The sequence below is a fragment of the Camelina sativa genome, chromosome 19 (genome assembly GCF_000633955.1).
Source record: "Camelina sativa cultivar DH55 chromosome 19, Cs, whole genome shotgun sequence".
Classification (NCBI taxonomy): domain Eukaryota; kingdom Viridiplantae; phylum Streptophyta; class Magnoliopsida; order Brassicales; family Brassicaceae; genus Camelina; species Camelina sativa.
In genome coordinates this window covers 4,916,579-4,939,054 of record NC_025703.1, presented here as the reverse complement: position 1 = coordinate 4,939,054, position 22,476 = coordinate 4,916,579, and the positions used below count along the sequence as shown (strand labels likewise).

Genomic DNA, 22,476 nt, shown 5'->3' with positions numbered 1-22,476 from the left:
TTACGATAAATAGACAGTCATGGATAGCCAAGAAAAAAAAATTCAAGTAAAGATGACTTTGTTACTAGTCCTAGTATGATCCACAGCGTCAAGAGTTCATCAGCATCATTAAGAATAGAATAGTGGCTGTTATTCAACCAATTAATGGTGGTTCAATAGTATTTTTTTGGTCTTCCTTTTTTTGTTATCATTCCTCGTGGATTCAGAAATGAGAAATCCATGCGAACATAACAAAAATAATCAACTCTCTTTGTAAAGTTTTCTCGATTCAACAATAAAATCAAAGATTCTGCCAGACACAGGGACACGGCTTTAAGACCAAAAAAAAATGAAAGGCCATATCATATTGAGTACCTTCTTCAGCTAAAATTTCTCAGGACGAGGCAGAGAATGTCACGCAAACCCCTGATCTCGCTTGATCGTGTTCTTGTTTCTTCAATATATGGCAGTAGTTAAGCTGTCTCATAACAAAAACAAAACGACGGATAATTTTGGTGTTAATCACTGCACTTTCTCATTCGATAAAAATGCATAAAGGGAGAGTAGTGATGAGAGCCAAACCTCCATACGGAATACACTAGTTGGTAAGACGATTCCAGCACCAACTGAAGTTCTGAATGTCTCCAAGAACTTTGGAACAGTGAAGTTCCTAAACTCATTCTCCGATAACTTTGTCATATTCCCCGCAGATGCAAACACATGCCCGTGGATTCCTCTCTCTCTTAACCATCTCACTGGCAAATCAAATGAGAGATCCGCAAATGCAGTCACCGCTGCATCTCCTCCAACAAAATCCCGTTCATTATCGCCTTTCCTCTTTGGCTCGTTGGGACCAAGTCCTCTGGTCTTGAATCCCCATAGTGCAGATGGCCCACCTAAAGAACATAGAGGCGATGAATTGCCACCCAAGAAGAACCTCTCTGGCACAGAGGAAGGACGGTTTTGGTATCCGCTTCCCCACGGAAAGGAGACACCCCCAGACACACCAAAGTTGAGAGCAGCGTTGTAAAACCCGAAAGGAACAGCATATCGAAGATCAATCTCCTGAGAAAACAAATGACAATGGGTGCTAAAAAGTATCAGAGGTCTAAGATTCTTGTTATTTCCTCTCACAGTGAGCATAACTTTCAGACGTACTACACTAGGGAAGATATGAATGTAAACAAGGGACTGGTACCACAGAATTTGCTGTGTAAGCAAACTCAACTTCCCAAACTTAGATAAAGTTCATGTAAATGAGGGGACGAACCTGCTTCAAGAAGCGTAAGCTTCGGCTATCAGGAGCAAGACCACCAATTTGAGAAGTAGAGATGAAAGCATATCCACTAGTTGGCCTCAAGTACGAGTTTCTCTGGTCAAATTTGAAAGTATATTTCAATGCAGAAAGCAGATTGTGTCCCAGTTGCCTCCTTATTGACACTGAAGCCGCACGGGATGGATCTATCAGATTACGCCACGCAATCGTGTAAACCAGCTCGTGATACTTGCTTGAGAGAAGACCGAGAGAAAGACCGAGGGAACGTTCTTTATACGATGAAAACTTAAGCCAGTCTTGAGTCGAAAGGTAAAGACGAGAAGTAAAAGGAGTAGATAATCCTCTGAACCTTGGCAGATACATCCCCAAGGCAACCTCAGCAGAGTTGTCATAGCCATGAACTATAGACCCGTCCCAAATATCTCCATAGCCAAAAATGTTCTTATACTTCAAAGATGCTTCAATGCTTGATGATCTAGCCTAAAAGAGCAATGCACATCATCAGTCCAGATTCAACTCTATCGAAACCAATACCGAATAAACAAACTCAACTGAAGCATAGTAGTGAATTGTTCCTATTAAAGCAAATACCTCAGCTTTAGTGTAGACGCCAATTTGGCCGGTGAGAGGGCTTTTGCTCTCGACGACTTCAATTACAACATTGGTGGTACCAGGAAGCTCAGGAGGACCAGAATCGAGCGTAATGTTGACGGAATCAAAGATATCTAACGCTCGGAGATTCGAATTAGCAACCCTAGAAGCTTCGAGAAGCTCCTGCAACGTGGTCGCCTCTCTCGCAGCTTCCAGTTCCGCCTCGATGATATGGTCTTTGGTCTTCTCGTTTCCTTTGACAATCACGTCGTGGACACGCACCGGCACAGGAGCAGCTCTCATCCGACGGAAAAGCGATTCCGCTTTGATCCTGTCTACACTGGACCGGCCTTCGCGAGTTTGAGATTTCGACTCGGTGTCATCATCGTCTTCTCCTTCGTAATCATCCTCTTCTTCTTCGTCTCCGTTCAGTTCTTCAACTTCTTCTTCTTCTTCTTCTTGGGGTTCTCGGATTGGTGGATTCACGTCGGGTTCTTCCGCCGGATTCGCCATGAGACCGAGAGATATCAACTGAGAGAGTAGGAATTTCGAGTTTTCGGCAAATCGACGGAATCAATTTGACGACTATAAAGAAGTCGGCGTCTATTGTAACCTTCTAGATTGTTCAGAAGGTTAAGTGGGGTCTCTTGCCTTTAAATGATGCCGTTTAGCAAATATTCAGTAAAAATATGAAAATATGAACTTTGACTGTTAGAACCTGATAAACGATGTCGTTTGGAAAATAATAAAGAGAGACGAAGAAATTTCCAAACATATGAGAAGATGAAGATATTCGAGGAGGCCGAAGAAATGTAAGTATTCATTTAACGGTGTCCCCTCTTTATGTATATTATATAGTTATGAAGATAAGTTACTCTATAAGGCATATATATGCATAGTTTCAGACATTAATCAACTCCATATATAACTGATATTCAGTTTGTCTCACTTACTTTGAATGGTTAGCTGGATGTGTCATTCCATGTGTCTGCCTTTTTGATGTTTTACAAAATATCTATTCAATCTGATCTATTTTGTAGTTATATAATAAATAGATGACTACTTTTGAGATTTGGTATTTGATATCTGGAAGGTTTTCAATACTTGAGGATGATGAGTTTGAGTTGGAACATCAAAGAAACCAGCCAAGCCAAGCATATATATTAGCATTTTCCATTGTTCATCCCAAACTGCTAAAACCTCGTTACAAAGCAGCCAAAAACCACAAAACAAAGTACATTTCAGGTAGGTTCTACAAAAGCAATACAAATTCAGGGAAAGTTGACGACTTTGGAGCAGAACTTAAGTAGATGAGTAGCTGTGTCTTCTTTTTCCTTGATGAGTTCCAGCTTGAAGGACTCACCTACATTCACTCCATTAACATAACAAAACTCTCTCCACTCTTTTCCCAAACTCATATTTGCACGTTTGCCGTTCGGTTTAAGAATCGTCGTCCGCTTGACATCATATTGATCCAGGAGAGTTATTTTCCTCGCTTTCTCGATACCATTCGCCTTAACAAATTTCCTCGGTAGACACTGCCATAAAGAACTCGAAAACATTACAAAACTCTGAAACTAATGTTAAAATGGTTGATGCAAACTTACTTACCAGCTGTATAAGATTGTATGGTCTGAGAGTTAGTGTCAAGAATCTGCATTGGCTCGTCGTTGAAGAAGAACAAAGCTGGAGAACAGGTGTTGTACCGGTTTGCACGAGCTTAAGGGTTAAAACATCGTTGACTCTTAGTCGATTTTCGAAGCAGAAACTTGTCCAACCGCTTCTGATGTAAACCTCACCGTCTGGTTTATGACTCAGGATCAATGTCCATGGTGTCCCATCTTTATTCAATAGAATGATCTCACACTTACGATCCATCAAACCATTAGATCTTGAGAAACCTCTAGGGAGAAACTGCATAACTTACAGAGAGTGTATATCAGTACATGATTAGAATCCAAAAAACTCCTTTAAGCATTAGATTCCTCCTTGCAAAAGTAATTATGCAGTTTAAGGAAAAGTAATTAAATGCAAAAGTAAGCATTCACCAGTATATCTTTGCGTAGATTCAACTCGGTGACACATGCTACAAAACAAGAGTGATGATCTGATGAAGATCCTCCTGCTTCTGCTGTGTTCTGATTCTTCTCTGAATCTGTTTCAACTTTCAACTTTGGATGAGAACTTAAACAGAATCTTGGTATTGCAGTTTAACTTTTTTTAAGTGTACATTGAATCCGGTTTTGTGCTAAAGAGAGAGAGTCGTACCAGAGGATATTTGAATGACATCATCATCATCATCATCGTATTGAATCTCACAGCAGCTTGGTCCAAAACACGTGACATGGAACAACAAACCTCCATCATGTCTGAAAACAACTATGCCGCCGACCCGGAGGTCATGGCAGATGGCGAACGTTTGCCAGCCTTCGGTGAGTCTCCGACCCTCTATCTTCACTTGCCAGGTTATATCAGAAGCGTTTGATTTCAGCTTCACCACCGCATTGTCCTCGTTAGTTGCTCCCCCCATGTGCTTTGAGAAGAACGCAATGCGAATGTCCTGCAAAGAAAAGAAAGCCAGGGAGAGATCAAACAAACAGTTTCATGCATACCAGAGCAAAAAAGTGAGGAGAGAGATAGATCACGAGGTGGCTGTCGAATCCAGGAAGAAGAGGCTGGAAGAATTGTGGATTGATCGGTGAGGAAGGTCATTTTCCATTGAGGAAGAGTTTTTTTTTTTTTCTTGAATAATGCTAGTTAAAGCTGTGAAGTCGCTTCGTATTCTCCAATTTTGGCTCTGTTTTGGTGGTTTCTTTATAGATACAATCTTTTTCCAACGCCATACCATAACGACAGGTAGTCGGCTTCGACAGACGAGGGATCTCTATGTCATAGTATATGATTGGCATTTAAACCAAAATCAAACCTAAGTTTTTTTTATTTCTAAACAAGATCCAAGCTCAATCTTTTGAAAGTTAGGAGTAGTAACTTCAGTCACCGGTAAAACATATGGCAAGAGTCGCATTAAAGCAGTGGACTTGCATAGTTGCATTTTTTATTAGACTACGAGTTATTACATTATTCAGCAGCATTAACAACACACTCTCAACCATTCGGTTAAACAAAACTAAAGAAAAGAAAGGACAAACGGTGCCGTATAGCACAAGGAAGACTGTAACCGAATCATCATCATCATCAAAAGCTGCAGCTCTACTTCCTTAACCCTCATTGAGAAGCATTTGATCAAAATGCCACACTCCTGCAGTTTTCACACCGGAAGGGGAGTTAATGTAACACCCAAAAGTAAGTGCAATTGCAGTTTTGAGGCTTATGGGTTTAAAAGGACTTACCGTGACCCTTTCCCATTCTTCTTAGCTGTGCAACGTACTCTGAGATTTTCTTGATGGCTCCGACCTGTTTTTACAGGTTACGTGAGGAAGATCGTTGCCTACTTTAATGTAATGATAATATGAAAACTTTGTGTTTTTACCTGATCGCCTAGAAACTCAGATTCTACAAAATCAACCAGCTGCACATCATTGTTCTTCACACCAACCTGCAGGATCAAACAGGGGAGAGAGATTAATCTAATCATCTTTTTCACTGTCAAAGCCTGCCCTGTTACTGCAATCATGGCTTTAAGGCTTAGCATTCATAATTCTAATGATGAAAAGATAAGGTCCTTACACTTTGTAACTTCAGAAGCTTTTCATTAGTAAGTTTCTCCAAAGACAATGCAAGCTCCATGGCTGATTCATAAAAAAAAGTCAGAATCATTAATCAAAGAGCATAATATTTAAAAGACCATAGTGATGTAGTATGAGTCAACTTACCATACAAAGCATCTCCCTTCTCCTCGTGATCAAATTCAGAGACGGGCATCAAAATAGATTGCAGCTTCACTCTCCCACCACGCTTGTTCTGAAGATCAAAATCCATCAAAACATAAGCAACATTATCAAAAATCCACTACCTGATAGTTTTATCTGAATTTACCTGATACTCCATAAACTTCTCAGCATGACCTCGTTCTTCAAGACTCGAATCGTTAAAGAACCTATATCAGTAAAACAATACAACAACAAAAAGATGATGACCAACCAGCTGAAGAGACACAAATACGGTTTTCTTTACAATAAAGGAACTCACCTTGCGAAACCTTTCAAGCCGACATTATCTCTGTCGAAGTAGGCATACAGGGCATGGTAGATGTAGGAGACGTTGTACTCCACGCTATGATGATTCACACAAAAACAAATAAGACATGTTAAGATTCAGACACACACCGTCACGTATTAACCAATATAATCAGCCAAGCTAACTCGATTCTGACAAGCAAATAAAATAAAATAAGTTAAACAAGAACACATACTTGATCTGATCGTTGATCGCAGATTCAGAATCATCGTGAAACTTGTGGCGAGCGAGAGAAACAAGAGGGGTAGTGGGAACGAGATCCATTTCCCTTTTGACCTCCTCAAAAGGTTCGAATACAACTCCGGTTAATGACTTCGTGTTCGTTCCTTTCGCCGCCTTAACAGAAAACGTAGATCGACGAGAAGAAAACAGAGGATTCGACGAATTTCTCGACGGATGAAACAGATTCGTTCCGCCGCCGGAGAGAGAGAGAGCGGGAGAAGCCTTGAGCAACATTGGTTCTCGAGATGTAGAGATAGAGATTAGAGAAAGCAAAGAAAAGGAGAGTGTCTCTGTGTTAAACGTCGGAGTAAGCGAACGAACTGAGAGAGAGAGGAGGAGGTTTAATAAGAGACGGCGATGGGTCAAGGGGATGTGAATGACGTGGTACACTGTCGCTTGGACACGTGGAAAGACGAGAAAAGGCTTGTGGCATACGCGTGGTCTCTCTAGAATCGGCCGTTGAGCGAATTAAGGCGTCGTGTAATTTATCTAACGTAAGATGACAACATTGACAAGGAAACCAATTATTAAGTGAAAACGATGGTTATAATAATAGTAAGACATTATTAATCATCAACAGCTGCCCAATATAAAAATATCAACAAAAAGAATTACTAAAAATGTTGCAAGATTATCACTGATCTGAAATGTGTAAGTACTTGGTATTACAATATGTTTCATTTTATATTATTATACAATATTTCAATATTTATGTTATTTTATAAATTTAGAATTTGGCGTCAAGCAAAACCACGTAGGACAAATCTTAGAGACCTTCCAGTACAACTAGAAGCGTAGGTGAATCATCCAGCTTGGCCCATGAACCATCTTTACCACAGGTTTGAACTACGAAGCGGACTCCTTTCACTTCCGATTCTACCACCAGTTCCGCTACGTAATAGGCTGGTACGTGAGCAACCCCAAGGAATACTGTCTCGCTTCTCGGTTTCTCTAGAACCTTTCTCGGTCTTACATCAGTCGACTTCGTTTTCTCTGCATACACATTGTACCTTGGGAATACAGAATCTTCAAGGTCATCATGTCTCCATTCTAGCTTAGCCCTGAGGATCTTTGAACCAGAAGTACCGGGTACAAGCTCTATGTCATGAGCTTGAATCACCCATGGCGACGCTGGAAGTAAAGTCTCAGGTTTCTGCTGGTACTGAACATGATCTTTGATTGAGATGTGTCCGAGCAATGCAACATATTCTGCCGTCTTTGTCGAATTCTCTGGTCTGTAGCAAAAAGCAGAGATTTCTGTCAGTGTGTGACCATCCATGACAAGATCTGTCTCGTGTACTGTCCACTCGGATACAGTCTGCGGTGATGTGGTGAGACACTGTAAGAGCAGGTCGTCGGATCTGCGGATGGGTTCTTGTGGTGCCACGAGTATGGATTTAGTTTCATGTGATGGAGATGAGAAAGAAAGCAGGATTCCAATATTAGAGGTTTCATCTGATTTCACCTACAACAGCTCCAAAATCCTCCATTAGTAAGAACAACAAGGTCTCATAGTGTAATGTATCTAGAAGCAGAGACTTACAGAGTAGGATATTGTGATAGGGGAAGATGAAAGCTGAAGATGGGGTTTGAAGAGCCTTGTTGTGAAAGACGAATCTTCCTCGAGTTTTCCTCTAAAAGCAATGTTCCCTCCTCCGTTAAAAGATGCCTCTCGAGCACTGTCAAATTCATAGTACTTCTTGTTTAAATGTTTGCTCAGAAATGTGAAAAACATTTTTCCTTTTTGGTCTTTGCCGAAATAAATATGAGGATAGTATTAGGGCCAGAACTCACTCAACGGTGACCTGGATGATATCTTTGTTGTCTTCATTGAATTCTAGGAGAGGCTGACATGAAGAACAGAGCAAAGACGGAGATCAGATGAGTGGAGAAACAAACCCAGATCAAAAAGATTAATTGTCATATTGTGACGGGATAAGTTTCTGGTATATGTAAACATTAGAAGTGTGCAGTAAAACACAGTAAGATGGCTGAACCTGAAGACTTTGGCAAGAAATGTTGTACCATGGAGCATCAGACAGTTGGCGACCTTCGAGTGAAACATGGCAACCAAAGCCCTGAACATAAGAGAGAAGAGAGTTTCAGAACATAGCTGAACATAGTTTCAGAAATGTTAGTGTTACAAGATAAGAACAAAGACTTGATTGAAATCTGAGTAAAAAGGCAAGATTTGTGGATAAGTTTGAACTATTCCCCAAGACTTCTCGACAAGTGACCACCATCTGAACAGAAACACACATGAATGATAATAAGATCCAGCATCTCCTTTACAACAGTAGGAAAACTAAAATGGAGGTCAAACACAGTAATGGTAGTTAAAATTTTGTAGACGACAAGGAAAGCAAATAATTTAAAGCATTACTTATTCTGAGCCGTATGAAAATTGGGTGGTTGTGCAGTCTCATATACCCATCCAGGAGCAAACATGGCAGCTGACAGATTGTGTCTCTTCAGCAAATCAAGAGCAGCATTTACCTAGCATGTAAAAGAATAGAACGAGCAAGAAAATATTCATTTCATGAACACATCATTAGTTTTTACGTTGTCACCAATAGAGAGGCAAATATCATAAAGAGTTTCAGAGACATACAGTCCATTGCCCACCAGCAAAAGAGCCCCGACCAAAGACATCAATTCCCATGTAGACATCGAATTTTCTGTCCCCTGCAACTTCAGCTGATAGTTGTGGGTAGTTCTCCTAAACATCATCACTCACTCATAAAAAAACAACAAGACAGATAGAAGAAACTGAGAATGAAGAGATTGGTCGAACCGAAAGACAGACCTTCCATGTATAGTTCATAAATATACCATCACATAAGTCAAAGAAAGGTTTGTTCAGCTCAGTCAATTGATCTTGCCATTGAAGATTACCACGAATAGTGACACTGTCATACCTGCAGAAAGTTATCAGATCAAAGTGACACTGTCAAAACACATACGAACAACGAAAGACTTCTGAGCAACTCACCATATGACTAATGCCCCAGGTGTAGATATATGCAAGACTTTTGTTAAATGGCTTACGAATTCCTTCAAATTTGGGATCTGTTCTTCATCAATCTCGTTCTCTATATTAATCTGCAGGTGACAGATTATTTATGTTAGAGAAGCCTTTCTTCACACCACTTCACCAGTATGTTGCCAAAAACAGATAGGTTACAACGAAATAATGCAGATAAATAGAACATAAAAAACCTCACCAGCCACCCATCAAAGCCTAGAGCAGTAGCAAGTTCCGCCAAACGTTCTGCATACATCTGAGCAGACTCCTTTGTGGCAAGCATCTCTTTGCAGGTAGCTTTTCCTTCATCCCATTCTGTGATGAAAGTCCCCAATACCTTTTATGTTTCCATAAACGCATGAAAGTAAACACTTTTAACCATAAAACTCTCAAACAACATACAAACCCAATTCAACAGACAATCAAATTCTCTAATTTTATAATCCTAATCAGCAAATTCAGAGATATCTCAACCAAAAATCGAAACTTTGGATGCTGAAGAATCCAAAAGTATTGAGACAACTTACTTTAACACCATGCCTATGAGCAGTATTGGTCCAGCAAGGAGGAGGAAGAGTAACCAGAGAATGAGAGAAGTAAACAAAAACGTCCATCAAATACCAATGCCAAATCGCAAACCCGGCGTCGTTTTCACACCCTTGTACCCACTTATCATCTACATACCCTCCTTTCATATCGTGGCAGACCAAAACCCTTGGGCGATTCGGTAAGCCATCGGAGCTTCCCCGGAGAGGAACGGTGGAACGATTAAACTGGAAGTGAAACGAATCGAAGTAAGAACGAGAATTCAGATCTTGAAGAGATTTGATCGGGAAAGATATAGGTAACGACGGTTTAGACAGATCGAGAAGCGGAACAGCCTCAGACTCTTCGACGACGCCGTCATTGGATTTGGGCATGAGGAGAGAGAAGGGGAATGAAGTGAGGAGCTTACGAGAGATAGAGAAGAAGAGATTGTAAATGTATACAAGAGTTCTTCGAGAGAAATAGGCGCGAAGAAGGTCTCGCATTTTGATGGGAGAGAGAGGTCAACGGAGGAAGAAGACGATGATGACATATAATAAAAACAGAGCATATGAAATTTATTATTCATTCTTTTAATGTGAATATGAATCTAAACGACATGAAAATTTCGTTTTTGTATAAAGTAAAAACTTATACGAAAGCAGAGAGAAAGAGATCAGATGCTCTGTAATGGGCCTATAAAGTAAAAAAGTTGGATTCTTCTTTATTGGGTCTTATAAAACGCTTATAAGGCCTTGGAATGTAAAGTTGAATTTTGTTTTGTTGATCAATTTTATAAAGCTTAAACATGTGATTAGCAAAAAGTTTAGTGGCTTTCTTTATGCTCTGGTTTTCATAGATTTTCCTGCTAATTATATAAAAAGTCTTACGAACATATATTCCTAAGTTTTCGAATTAAAATATTAACTGTCGTGCTTGATTATGGGCAGTAGTCACATGGGTTTGGTTTTTGGATCGTGCAAGTGCAACAAACTATAGCTTTTATTTTTTTTAATAATCATATATACTCTATACAATTAATTCACTATAGTCCAAATTCCATTTTTAATCAAATTTTGGCATTACAATACATAGAAGATTAGAAGACCGAGAAAGGCATACAAAGTGTATAAAAAGGAAATAAATTAAACGTTTTTTTAAATGACGTCGCCGTTGTTATCACCGTCTCACCGTAGAAAACGCCGTCTCACTCACCTCTTCTACACCGTATTCGCTTTCATCTTAGTCGCCGTCTTCATCTACGGCCACGATTTCATCTCTTTCTCTCATCGTTCCCTTCACTCCCCTACGATCCTCCACCAATCCGCTGTCGTTGTTGTTGTCGACGAACCTCCTCCTCCTCCTCCGCCACCATCTCCTCCACCGCCTACTCCGCTACTATCTCCTCCGCCGCCATCTCCTCCACCGCCCTCACCTCCGCCGCCGGCTTTTGCGGTAGGGAAGACGCCGGAAGGATGCGATGTGTTCAGAGGGAATTGGGTCAAAGACTGGTCAACGCGTCCGTTTTACAGAGAATCGGAGTGTCCGTACATTCAGCCGCAGCTCACTTGCCGCACGCATGGCCGTCCCGATAGTGATTATCAGTCATGGAGATGGCAACCTGAGTCATGCTCGCTTCCTTCGTTAGTCTCTCTCTCTCTCTCTCTCAATTTCGAAATTTTGAATGCGATTATTTTGATTCGGTGGTTGATGTTCAGATCGGTTTGCTCTGTGGTTTGTTGAAATGTGTTATAGGTTTAACGCGACGGTGATGTTGGAGAGCTTAAGAGGGAAGAAGATGATGTTTGTTGGAGACTCGTTGAACAGAGGAATGTATGTTTCTCTGATCTGTCTTCTTCATTCACAAATCCCAGAAAAATCTAAATCAATGGATACGTTTGGTTCCCTCACCGTCTTCTCTCTCAAGGTAATATGGTTCAGATTTAGAAATGTCTTGTGGAATCCATTGAAGTTGCTCTGTGTAGAATGTGATGATACAGTATACTGAGATCTGAGTATGAAGGATGACAAAGACTAAAGCTTAGATTTGAATATTTCTTGCTAGGATTCTTATAGTTTCTTCTGGTATGTTGATTATGTAGGATTACAATGCAACGATTGAGTTCTATTGGGCACCGTTTCTTCTAGAATCGAATTCAGATAACGCTACTGTTCATAGAGTATCAGATCGGATTGTGAGGAAAGGCTCGATTAACAAACACGGTAGGCATTGGCGTGGTGCTGATATAGTCGTGTTCAACACATACTTGTGGTGGAGGACTGGCTTCAAAATGAAGATCTTGTATGTACCCAATCATGACATAAACTCTTATCATCGTTTCTAATAATAGGTTCTCAGATATTTTTTCTGTATACTCCCAATACTGTCTTGTGATTTGATTGTTTTTTTTTTTCATTTTGTTATTTGAAGGGAAGGTTCTTTCAAGGATGAGAACAAGAAAATTGTTGAGATGGAGAGCGATGATGCATATCGAATGGCACTGAAGACTATGGTTAAATGGGTGAAGAAGAATATGGATCCATTGAAGACAAGGGTTTTCTTTGCTACCATGTCTCCTACTCACTACAAGTCAGTAACTTCTCCATCTTTTCTGTGATTTCTAGTCATTTACAAACAGTTGCTTCAAATTCAAAACCAGGAACTGAGAAGTGAGGAGGGGATATATGGCTTAGAGCCTTAGAATAATCTAGTCCGGATTTGGTATTGAATAAAATGAGCAATGGGGTTTAGAAGGATCCGGTTTTTCTTTAATAGTTCAAGTCAATGTGGCTTTTGACATGATCCGCAAGTTGAAACGAGACTACGATTTAGCTTGAACGAAGCCTTAGAATTAAAAAAAGTTTTATATTTTCTACCTCCATGACCAGGGGCGAGGATTGGGGTGGCGAACAAGGAAAGAATTGTTACAATCAAACAACTCCGATCCAAGACATGAACCATTGGCCATCAGACTGCAGCAAAACCTTAATGAAAGTGATAGGAGAAGAACTAGACAACAGAGCGGATTTCCCGGTGACTGTACTTAACATCACACAACTCTCCGGCTATCGGAAAGACGCACACACATCAATCTACAAGAAGCAATGGAGCCCATTGACTAAGGAGCAGCTAGCAAATCCGTCTAGCTACTCGGATTGCATACATTGGTGTTTACCTGGTCTTCAAGATACTTGGAATGAGCTTCTCTTTGCTAAGTTATTTTATCCATAATTCTTTTCTCTATATTTAAGATTTTATTTAGAACTGTAATTGTAAATTATGGTTAAATTTTCTGTTTATTTTGTATGTACACTATTGTTCTACAAAGAGGAGAAAAAGAGTAACTCTGCCGTTCTCTATATTAAACTCAATAGATGAGATAACAAAAAGGAAATAACAAAAACTATAGAGTTATTTAATATTTTTTTCATTGTGAATCAGCTCATTAACACCTATTTCTTGTTTCTGCTATGATCAATCCAAAGATTATGGTGTAGTCTTGTAGACCATTGCCTCAGAACTCTCAAAGATCCAGGGAACTCAAACCATCGAACTCGTGACCATCGTGTGGCTCCAGATGAAGCGGATGCATATCACAACTACCAGAATATATGTGGTTTTGGTCCTCGCTCTGACCAGGACCAGGTAACATGTCTTCATTTATGTCTCCAAGGAGTTCATCAATATCAAACAACTCATTAGGATCCCAAAGCTCCTGATCACTCGGCCAAGGCCAACCATAATCTCCAACAGTAAGCAAATCAGGTTGCTGTTCCTGTTCCTGTTCCTGCTGCTGCTGTAACTGTAGCTGTAGACGTTTCTGCATCTCTTCTTCTTCCTGCGTATCTCCTCTTCTTCCTGCTTCGGTCTCTCCTCTTCCTTCATAGCTTCGCCCCAATACTGCTGTTCAAACTCTTTCAACAAATCGTAATTCAGTACGTTATCCACATTTTGATGTCTAACCGCACAGTTGTCCATCCTGGTTTCACCAGACTCTTCCCTAAAATCTAAAATCTGACTATATTGTTTACTTTCACAATCTGTATCTTCCTGCTTCACACAAATATCGGCCTTATCCTCAAAGGTACACACCTCAGACTGACTCGACGTACTAGTAAACTCAGAACCAACACACTGCGGGAAGTTAAGACGAGCCAAAGAACCGTACATAACCCTAGCAGCTTTATCATAAGCGGAAGCAGCTTCTTCAGCAGTAGGAAAAGTACCAAGCCAAAGCCTATTCCCTCTATTAGGTTCCCGAATCTCTGCAACCCATTTACCCCAAATCCTTTGTCTAACACCTCTAAAACTACAGTGAGGATTCTCAGGTCCTCCTTTACCTTTCATACAACCTTTCTTAGACCCTTTGGCAGGAACCTTGCGTCTGGGTTTCTCCCCTTGTATAATAATCGAAGCTTCAACAGTCTCGTTGTACTCTTTCCACTTCTTTAACCTATCAGCTACTGTTAAACCATCAGCTCGAGCCCTCGATTTCCTTTTCTTCTGTGTACTGGTTCCGGTTTGATCATATATAGCCATCGTCCTCTTAGTCGCAATCACAGAATCTACAAGATAGGTTAAATTAAAAAAAAAATTAGACTCGGTATCTTTCTCACAATTCCACAAAAAAACAGAAAATTTATCGAGTCAAACAGAGAATTTATAGTTATATAGAGAGAGGCACAGAAACAGCTTGGACACCAAGGGTGTATATTTACTTGGTCACCAAGTTTTACTTTATTTAATAGAAAAGGAAAAAATCGGAACTGAAATTTCCCAATTTTGTTTTTGCCGAATCTTCGGGAGCAAGCTAACGATTGTAAAAAGCCACTCTCAAAAATTTAAGAAATCTTCTAAAATAAAAAATACCCTAAAATTGGAAAAAAAAATCCCCAATCTTTTTTAAAACATCGAAACCTAGAAAAGTTGAAAATTTTCAGTTTATTTCACAAATCAGTGAACACGAGAACATCTAGAACCCTAAAATCATCAAACCCAAAGACTAATTCAGTGAAAACATCAACGAACCCAGAAAAGATTAATCAGAAAACATACCTATCGTGAATGACTCCAGGATTTAAAGTCGAGTCTCTTCTTTAATGGGGAAAAACAGAAATCTCTTCTTCTTTCTCTTTCTCAGGCAGATGATCTTTGTTGTTTCGTTGTTAAAATGAAATCGATCAAAAATCAAATCTTCCTCGGAAGCTTTCTCTTTGTAGTTCTTTCTCGCGTCTCTCTTTTCTTTTTTTTTTTTGGGTAAAGATTTTAACTTTTTACCAGAAATTAATAAAAGTAGGAATTGAAGGGGTCGAAGTGGTATTTATAACTTTGTCTAGATATTTCTGATATTTTAATAAGAGTAGAAGTGACATGGCACTTATTAAAACTCGAACTCTGGAGCAGATCATAAACCAGGTGAGGACACGTGTTGAAATCGTCACCACTTAAAAACACGCTCTTAATACGGGTATGCAATTGAATCCTACTGAGAAAAGCATACAGACACATAAAGAAACAGATTTAACTCAATAATAATACATTGAAAAAAAGAAAAAGTTTGGAAAATAACAAAATGTTACTCAAGGTGCAATATTTTAGTTGAATTTAAATCAAATTTAGGTTACAGAATAATAATACAAATATTTTAAGTAATTTATATTTAAAAATTAATAAAAACTTAATTATTAAGATAAAAGTCTCATTTTAAAGATTATATTCTATATTTGAACAAAATCTAATATTTTGAGAAAAAAAAATTAACAATCTATTATTCATAATTTTAACAAAAAAAAGAATACAATTACATATTTTTATATTTTTGAAGTAAAAGTATTGAGAATATTATTTCTTTTCTCATTTTATCAATATATTAAAAACTGAATTATATATCCAAATACACAAATAATCACAATTCACAAACAGAGTTTATCATTATTTGGGCTCGCTCTTCTTTGTCTCTCGGATATTTGATTTCTCCAAATATTTATACTTTTATGAGTTCGGTGGCTTATGGTCAAATGGGCCTGTATTTTATTTTTGTTCCTCTATACTATTGGGCTTTAGCCTTTTCGGATATACTTTTTTTTATGTCATTTTTTTAAAATACTTTTTCATTTTGGTCATTTTCAAAAATACCCCTTTTTATGAATAAAATCACTAAATTCTAAATCCTAAACTCCAAATACTAAATTCTAGCCCTTCAAAACTATATCCTAAATGTAAAATGAGAACCCAAACCTAAAAAAAAAAAAAATCTAAAAATTAATTTAACCCATTAAAATTATATAAAATAGGGTAAAAATAAAAATATTCAAAAAAGAGGGTATTTTTAAAAAAGATATTCAAAAAAGGGTATTTTTAACAAATTTTCTATTTTTAAAAATCTTGACATCCATGTGGGATGGAAATTGACACATCCATGTGGGATGGAAAATCTTGACATCTCAACAATTTTTGAAGTTTCCCCTACTGTACGTAATTAAGAATGTGCGGAACTTGAATATTCAAACGTAGAGACTTTTTAAAGTCTTAGCGTTTCAACGTAAAGAACACGTGGTAGAAAGACTAGTTATATACTGAGTCAGTCAAGCTGCGTTGGATTTATTATATTTGTGGAGTAGAGTGTATTATTATGATTATGTATATAAAAGAGAGCACGAAACCACGTTAGTTATTTACCATCTCACAATTTCCTTGGTTTTTCTTCATTATTTTTATAATTCAAGGAAAGTAAAATGAAAGGCTTATGGAACTCGACGAGTATCAATCTAGTTACTCTTTCTTTTATTTTCTTTTTCGTTTGTTATTTCGAAGACGTGTTTGCGGCTCCTCCTACTACTAGACATTTGTGTCGTCCCGAACAAAGGGATGCACTCCTGGCTTTCAAAAACGAGTTTCAGATTGGGAGGCTTTCTCGTTGTTATTCATATGGTCATCCGAAGACGGAGTCATGGACGAATAACAGTGACTGCTGTAGTTGGGAGGGTATCACGTGCAATGCCGAGTCCGGAGAAGTGGTCGAGCTAGACCTTCGATGCAGCTTTCTCCATGGACGGTTTCATGCCAATAGCAGTCTTCAAAACCTTCCTTTTCTAACCACTCTTGACCTTTCATATAACAATCTTACTGGCCAAATCCCAGATTCCATTGGAAACCTTTCTCATCTTATCAATCTCCGCCTTGCGGGAAATCATTTCAGTGGTCGGATTCCATCTTCCATTGGAAACCTTACTCAACTCACCTCTCTCGACCTTTCTCAAAATCAATTATCTGGTCAACTCCCGTCTTCGGTTGGAAACCTTACTCAACTCACCTCCCTCCAGCTTTCTAATAATCAATTGTCTGGTCAAATCCCATATTACATTGGAAACCTTCCTCATCTCATCTCTCTCGATCTTTCGAGAAATAAATTCAGTGGTCGGATTCCATCTTCGATCGGAAACCTTTCAGTGGCGCGCTTCCTCCTAATATCTCTCCACTACGATTGACTTGAATGATATCTTATCATATTCCAAAAGCCTCTATTATTTAGATCTCTCGGGAAACCATGTTTCAACAACAAACAAAAGTTCAGTTTCAACTCCCCTTTCACAAGGGATATATTCTTTGTACTTGTCAGGCTGCGGTATCACCGTGTTTCCAGAGCTCCTAAGAACCCAACATGAAGTGGCGCATCTAGACATCTCCAACAACAAAATCCAAGGTCAAGTTCCTGGCTGGTTATGGACTCTACCAAACTTGACATACGTGAATCTTTCCAACAACACTTTCATCGGTTTCCAAAGATCAACGAAGAAACAAGGACTATCCTCTGTCCGGAAACCATCTATACGGTACTTGTTTGGCTCCAACAACAACTTCACGGGCAAGATTCCTTCTTTCATATGCGAGTTGCGTTATCTAGAGACTCTCGATTTATCTGAAAACTACTTTAACGGTTCAATCCCTCCTTGTATGGGAAATCTCAATAGTACTCTTTCAGATCTAAACCTTCGTCAAAATAATCTTAGCGGAGGTCTTCCAGAGCATATATTTGAAAGTCTAAGGTCGCTTGATGTCGGTCATAACCAACTTGTGGGGAAACTTCCAAGATCTTTGAATCGTTTCTCAACTCTTGAAGTTTTGAACGTGGAAAGCAACAGAATCAACGACACGTTTCCCTTCTGGTTGGGTTCTCTACAAAAGCTGCAAGTTCTTGTCCTTCGCTCCAATGCATTTCATGGACCAATACATCAAGCCTCCTTCCCTCAGTTGCGAATCATCGACATATCACATAATCACTTCGATGGAACTTTACCATCAGCGTACTTTTCGAAGTGGACTGCTATGTCATCACTTGGGCCCGACAAAGATCACTCTTCCGAAAAGTACATGGGAGATGAATCAAGCTATGATTCATTGGTTTTGATGAATAAAGTTGTAGAGCTGGAGCTAGTACGTATCTTAAAAATCTTAACAGCAATCGACTTTTCAGGAAACAAATTTGAAGGAGAGATTCCAAAGTCCATCGGTCTATTAAAAGAGCTTCATGTGCTTAACTTGGCAAACAATGCATTCACTGGCCGTATCCCTTCATCTATAGGGAACATGAAAGCTCTCGAGTCCCTGGACGTTTCCCAAAACAAGCTTTCAGGAGAAATTCCACAAGAGCTAGGGGACCTCTCATTCCTTGCGTACATGAACTTCTCTCATAACCAGCTTTCAGGTCTAGTTCCAGGGGGCAATCAGTTTCGGATGCAGCCTTGCTCTTCTTTCGAGGACAATATGGATCTTTTTGGCTCTTCTCTTGACGAAATTTGCAGAGATGCTCACACGCCAGCATCACATCAGCAGTATGAAACACCGGAATCAGAGGAAGCAGACGAAGAGGTGATTAGTTGGATAGCAGCTGCCATAGGATTCATACCTGGTATTTCCTTTGGATTTACGATTGGATACATATTGGTTTCCCACAAACCAAAGTGGTTCACGAACCCTTTCGGCCGAAACAATCGTAGACGGAGAAGCACTACAACTCACTAGAGAGAGGTAATGTTCCTAACTTTTTAACGAATGTTTTTAGCAAACATTAGAGCAGTTAATTAGGTGGATAATTGTTTAACGTCCGTAATTGATACCGAATTTTGTTTCGAATATCTCTTTGATCTTTCATTTCCGTATACTACACCCAGACAGAATCAGAAGTTCTATTTCAGTGATGAACTGCTGAATTTTAAGAATGTAAAGATCCCTCTAAACTCCACAAGGAAGTTTTATCTGGTTGCTTTCTTACATACACAATCCTTTGGTGCTTTCAGGGTGTCCAAGAAAACAGCAAGAATGAGGCGGGAGAGAGAAAGCTCATACTATATGCATTTATGGTTTGATAACGTTTAAGAGCTCTCATTGCTTCTCCATTATTCAACAAGGATGGAAACTTCAGGTGCCTCACCAAAACTAGCAAAGATCTCTCGTTCTCAAGTGTCTAGTTAATAAATTTCTTAGCGCATTTTGCTTGTGAATAAGTGAACCAGAAGAACATGTACGATCTTTGGAATGTTTTAAAGCTTTTAGTTTAAATGTCAATGTAAGTTTCATGTAATAGTTAAAATCAAACCTTTTTATGTCGAAGAGCAATGGAAGTGAGTAAAAAACTATCATATACCTATTTTTCAGCAAGATATACTGAAACTGAAGCATACCAAGTCAAGGATTATCAATAAAAGAAGAAAGTGTGTTCCTTTAGAGTAACTTTCAAACTCGGGAGTCAAATCATTTCCATATTCCTTTTTTTCCTTCACATATGTTCAAAAGACAAGAAGTAGCTAGAGAAGCATTACATACTCCAAGAGTTTATTCTTAATTTGAGCTTACCATGCATGTGCTTAAAAACTTCCATTGCTCCCTTTTAGCCGAAGTATCTCCCTTCTTGATTCAAGCTTCAAGAACCCAAAAAAAAGATAAGAGAGTTTGTACTAGAAGCAAGTGTAATAGAAGTATCAATTTGTGAGTTTTGCAAAGTATTTTTACCAGCTCCATCTCTAAAGTAATCATCCTCTCAGCTTGTTTCATCTGAGTATGCTTCAACTCCTTGACTTCCGGCAATATCTAGCATAGAAAAGCATATTCATAGTAAGTTTCATTAGTGGATCATAAGCAAAACTGTTCGTTTTTTATGGTTCAGGGAACAATGGATGACCTAAACTTACCTCAGTCAATATATCCACGAAGGTGGGGGATCCCGTTTCCATCTTGAAATGATCCATACGTCCGATGTCATCAACCGCATCTCCTGTAGTGGCGGAAACATAGGAGGATCCACAAGGAGATTTAGCTATACTTCTTTCCTCAAAGTCCCAGGAAATCTTCTCATCCTCCCAAGAATTAGGCACCATCGATGACGAAGCTGCTCCCATGTTACCCACAAAGCTCTGGAGACCATCCTTATCCTTAAGGTCCTCCAAAATCTTGTTCAGCCCATCCAGATGGACTTGAAAGGAAGATGCTGCATCCCAATCGATGACTGAAAATGTATCCTCAGCAGGATCTTCCTTGCTAAAGCTAGATCCTATTCTATTGTTAGCTGTAGTAGAGGTTCCCTTTTGTGTTCGATTGAGATCTTGTTGATGATGGTAAGGATTCACTTTGACATCTTCACCTTCCTTTGAAGCATTTCTGAAACCTCCACTGTCTTGGGTGAAAGACGGAACTTGAGAAGCAGATGTCGAAGATTCAACACCTTTACATGCTTGAGATGAATGTCCATCTGAAGGTTTGAACAGATTGCTCCACTTATCAACACGTGTTGCTCCTGCCTCACCTATCTGTGCAAGAGAAGATGCGGGAATTGGCTTTCTAAGTGGTGGTACAACATCTTTGGATGTCGATGGTGCCCTTACAGATGGTGATGGTGAAAACAAACGGAGCAGCTTGTTTGTATGACCTCGGTCTAGTTCAAACCAAAACATTTTTATCATCCTTATAGTTCTCCGAAATTACTGGGCTGAACTTTTCTTCAGGCAAGGGCTCACACCGCACTCGGACTCGAACCTTTACCTGTGCCAAAAAATTGCAGAAAGAGATACATTTCAATTTAGAAGACATTTGGGTAAATCAGTTAAAAGGAACCGTTCTGTACTAAGTAAAGGTACTTGAGCCCATTTGGAGACCAAGCTTTGGGATCAATGTTAAGTCTTCCTTCATTAGCAGCTTCAAAGATGCCGTGAACAGGAACAACGTCAAACCAGGATCAATGTTCTTGATATAAGCCATGTGAGGGACTGGTAAACCTGTTCACAAATTAAAGAAATCTTCTAAAATAAAATCAAATACCTAAAATTGGAATTAAAAAAAAGAATTTGTTAAAAATACCCTTTTTGGATACCCTTTTCAAAAATACTTTTTTGAACATTTTCATTTTTACCCTAATTTACATAATTTCAATGTATCAAATTAATTTTTAGAATCTTATTTTTAGGTTTGGGTTCTCATTTTACATTTAGGATATAGTTTTGAAGGGTTAGGGTTTAGTATTTTAAGTTTAGGGTTTAGAATTTAGTGATTTTATTCATAGAAAAGGGGTATTTTTGAAAATGACCAACATGATAGGGTATTTTTAAAAAGTGATATAGGAAAAGGGGTATTTTTGAAAACCCACCTTAAAAAAATGGGTTTATTGCATCCACACCCACTTTGGGTTCAACTTGTTGCACCCACACCCACTTTACAAACTTGCTATACTTTCTTAAGTTTGCTGTTTAGGTGTCATTGTTAGTTGGACAATTTTGCCCCTCTCCTCTTTCTCTCCTTATTTTCTCTATTTTTCTCTTTTTTGTTATTAACACTTTAAATGGTTATCATAAAACAAATTATCTATTTATTTATATATAATATGTTATGATTATATATTTTCTATATTTTAAGATACATATTGTTATATTTTTGATGAATTTTTAGATTATAAAGTATCCATTTGTCGTTGAACATTTGTTCAATGATAAGTGGATAGTCAATTGCAGTATTGTTAATAGATAGTTACTTGTGTTTATTCATACATAATAGAAGTAATACACATCAATTCAGGTGATTATGACAACGTGTCCATATGGAAACATATGGGGTTATAGTGCAATTTGTGGATACGATATTTGTCCACATGGATAACTATTTGTGGATACATTATTTGTCAAACTTATCCAAATGGATAACTATTTGTGGATACAATATAAGTAATGAATAACATTCACACAACAAAACTCAAACTTTTTCCCAGATAGAACTAAAACAAATTTAATATTAAAAAGTTCACAAGACCACAATTAATCAGTAAAATCACAATAAAACTAGGAAAACCCAGATCGAATTTCATATAATCTAAAGTGATAAAAAAAAAGATCTAAAGATTTCACCTTCTCTAGATTTCCACCATTGTTGGAATGGTTTTTGAAAACTTTAGAAAAAGAATGTGAGAGAGAAAGAGAGAGAAACATAAATAAGCTTTTCTCTTTCAATGGATGAGCAAAAACAAAACAAGGAAGAAGAAGATGTATTGTTTGGTTGAATAATTGTGTGAGAGAGATAAAGAGAGAAAAAAAATAGAAGATGTTAGAAGGAGCAAGAGGTAATATGTAATTAAACTTGAAAAAAATATATGAGTAGTAGAAAATGGGTGTGAGTGTTAAT

The 22,476-nt window shown here is 38.5% G+C and overlaps 9 protein-coding genes across 11 annotated transcripts in view; 3 read left to right on the top strand and 6 right to left on the bottom strand.

Moving 5' to 3' along the window:
* On the bottom strand, positions 248-2,428 carry LOC104764850 (sorting and assembly machinery component 50 homolog B-like). Its single transcript, XM_010488448.2, has 4 exons — positions 1,847-2,428; positions 1,250-1,735; positions 562-1,044; positions 248-457 (listed from the first exon to the last, which is right to left on the bottom strand). Exons 1-4 carry the CDS (start codon positions 2,357-2,359, stop codon positions 374-376), a joined length of 1,566 nt encoding a protein of 521 aa, XP_010486750.1. The 5' UTR covers positions 2,360-2,428; the 3' UTR covers positions 248-373.
* LOC104767447 (B3 domain-containing protein REM14-like) lies at positions 3,118-4,376 on the bottom strand. Its single transcript, XM_010491472.1, has 4 exons — positions 4,115-4,376; positions 3,895-4,001; positions 3,458-3,760; positions 3,118-3,384 (listed from the first exon to the last, which is right to left on the bottom strand). The coding sequence occupies exons 1-4, from the start codon at positions 4,374-4,376 to the stop codon at positions 3,118-3,120; spliced, it is 939 nt and encodes a 312-aa protein (XP_010489774.1).
* On the bottom strand, positions 4,868-6,576 carry LOC104764849 (ferritin-2, chloroplastic-like). Its single transcript, XM_010488447.2, has 8 exons — positions 6,219-6,576; positions 5,996-6,079; positions 5,843-5,903; positions 5,680-5,767; positions 5,534-5,595; positions 5,337-5,402; positions 5,197-5,260; positions 4,868-5,105 (listed from the first exon to the last, which is right to left on the bottom strand). Exons 1-8 carry the CDS (start codon positions 6,497-6,499, stop codon positions 5,065-5,067), a joined length of 747 nt encoding a protein of 248 aa, XP_010486749.1. The 5' UTR covers positions 6,500-6,576; the 3' UTR covers positions 4,868-5,064.
* Positions 6,881-10,403, bottom strand: LOC104764848 (cytosolic endo-beta-N-acetylglucosaminidase 2-like). The gene is made up of 11 exons (XM_010488446.2): positions 9,818-10,403; positions 9,490-9,627; positions 9,258-9,367; positions 9,072-9,183; positions 8,877-8,984; positions 8,649-8,761; positions 8,427-8,508; positions 8,263-8,343; positions 8,060-8,112; positions 7,809-7,944; positions 6,881-7,730 (listed from the first exon to the last, which is right to left on the bottom strand). Exons 1-11 carry the CDS (start codon positions 10,319-10,321, stop codon positions 7,032-7,034), a joined length of 2,136 nt encoding a protein of 711 aa, XP_010486748.1. The 5' UTR covers positions 10,322-10,403; the 3' UTR covers positions 6,881-7,031.
* LOC104764824 (protein trichome birefringence-like 32) lies at positions 10,943-13,237 on the top strand. The gene is made up of 5 exons (XM_010488421.2): positions 10,943-11,458; positions 11,571-11,742; positions 11,918-12,117; positions 12,247-12,405; positions 12,705-13,237. Exons 1-5 carry the CDS (start codon positions 10,977-10,979, stop codon positions 13,045-13,047), a joined length of 1,356 nt encoding a protein of 451 aa, XP_010486723.1. The 5' UTR covers positions 10,943-10,976; the 3' UTR covers positions 13,048-13,237.
* LOC104764825 (dehydration-responsive element-binding protein 2B-like) overlaps positions 13,101-22,476 on the bottom strand; it is a 9,678-nt gene continuing 302 nt past the window's right edge. The window contains exons 1-3 of one of the 3 annotated variants that reach the window (XM_010488422.2): positions 14,949-15,099; positions 14,872-14,887; positions 13,101-14,381 (exon numbers count right to left, since the gene is read on the bottom strand). In XM_010488422.2, the coding sequence (XP_010486724.1) occupies positions 13,477-14,355 (879 nt within the window). In that variant the 5' untranslated portion in view covers positions 14,356-14,381; positions 14,872-14,887; positions 14,949-15,099 and the 3' untranslated portion in view covers positions 13,101-13,476. Of the gene's footprint in view, positions 14,382-14,871; positions 15,100-22,476 lie in introns of those variants that run through there. The other 2 variants (XM_010488425.2, XM_010488424.2) reach the window with 2 other exon arrangements.
* LOC104764826 (receptor-like protein 12) lies at positions 16,477-19,475 on the top strand. The gene is made up of 2 exons (XM_010488426.2): positions 16,477-18,843; positions 19,113-19,475. Exon 1 carries the CDS (start codon positions 16,551-16,553, stop codon positions 17,301-17,303), a length of 753 nt encoding a protein of 250 aa, XP_010486728.1. The 5' UTR covers positions 16,477-16,550; the 3' UTR covers positions 17,304-18,843; positions 19,113-19,475.
* LOC104767446 (receptor-like protein 12) lies at positions 17,770-18,837 on the top strand. Its single transcript, XM_019240811.1, has one exon. The coding sequence runs from the start codon at positions 17,770-17,772 to the stop codon at positions 18,835-18,837; it is 1,068 nt and encodes a 355-aa protein (XP_019096356.1).
* Positions 19,543-22,476, bottom strand: part of LOC104767444 — a 22,786-nt gene continuing 19,852 nt past the window's right edge. Inside the window, exons 2-4 of the mRNA XM_019241148.1 lie at positions 20,004-20,265; positions 19,825-19,902; positions 19,543-19,733 (exon numbers count right to left, since the gene is read on the bottom strand). Coding sequence (XP_019096693.1) covers positions 19,680-19,733; positions 19,825-19,902; positions 20,004-20,265 — 394 coding nt within the window. The 3' untranslated portion in view covers positions 19,543-19,679. The remainder of the gene's footprint in view (positions 19,734-19,824; positions 19,903-20,003; positions 20,266-22,476) is intronic.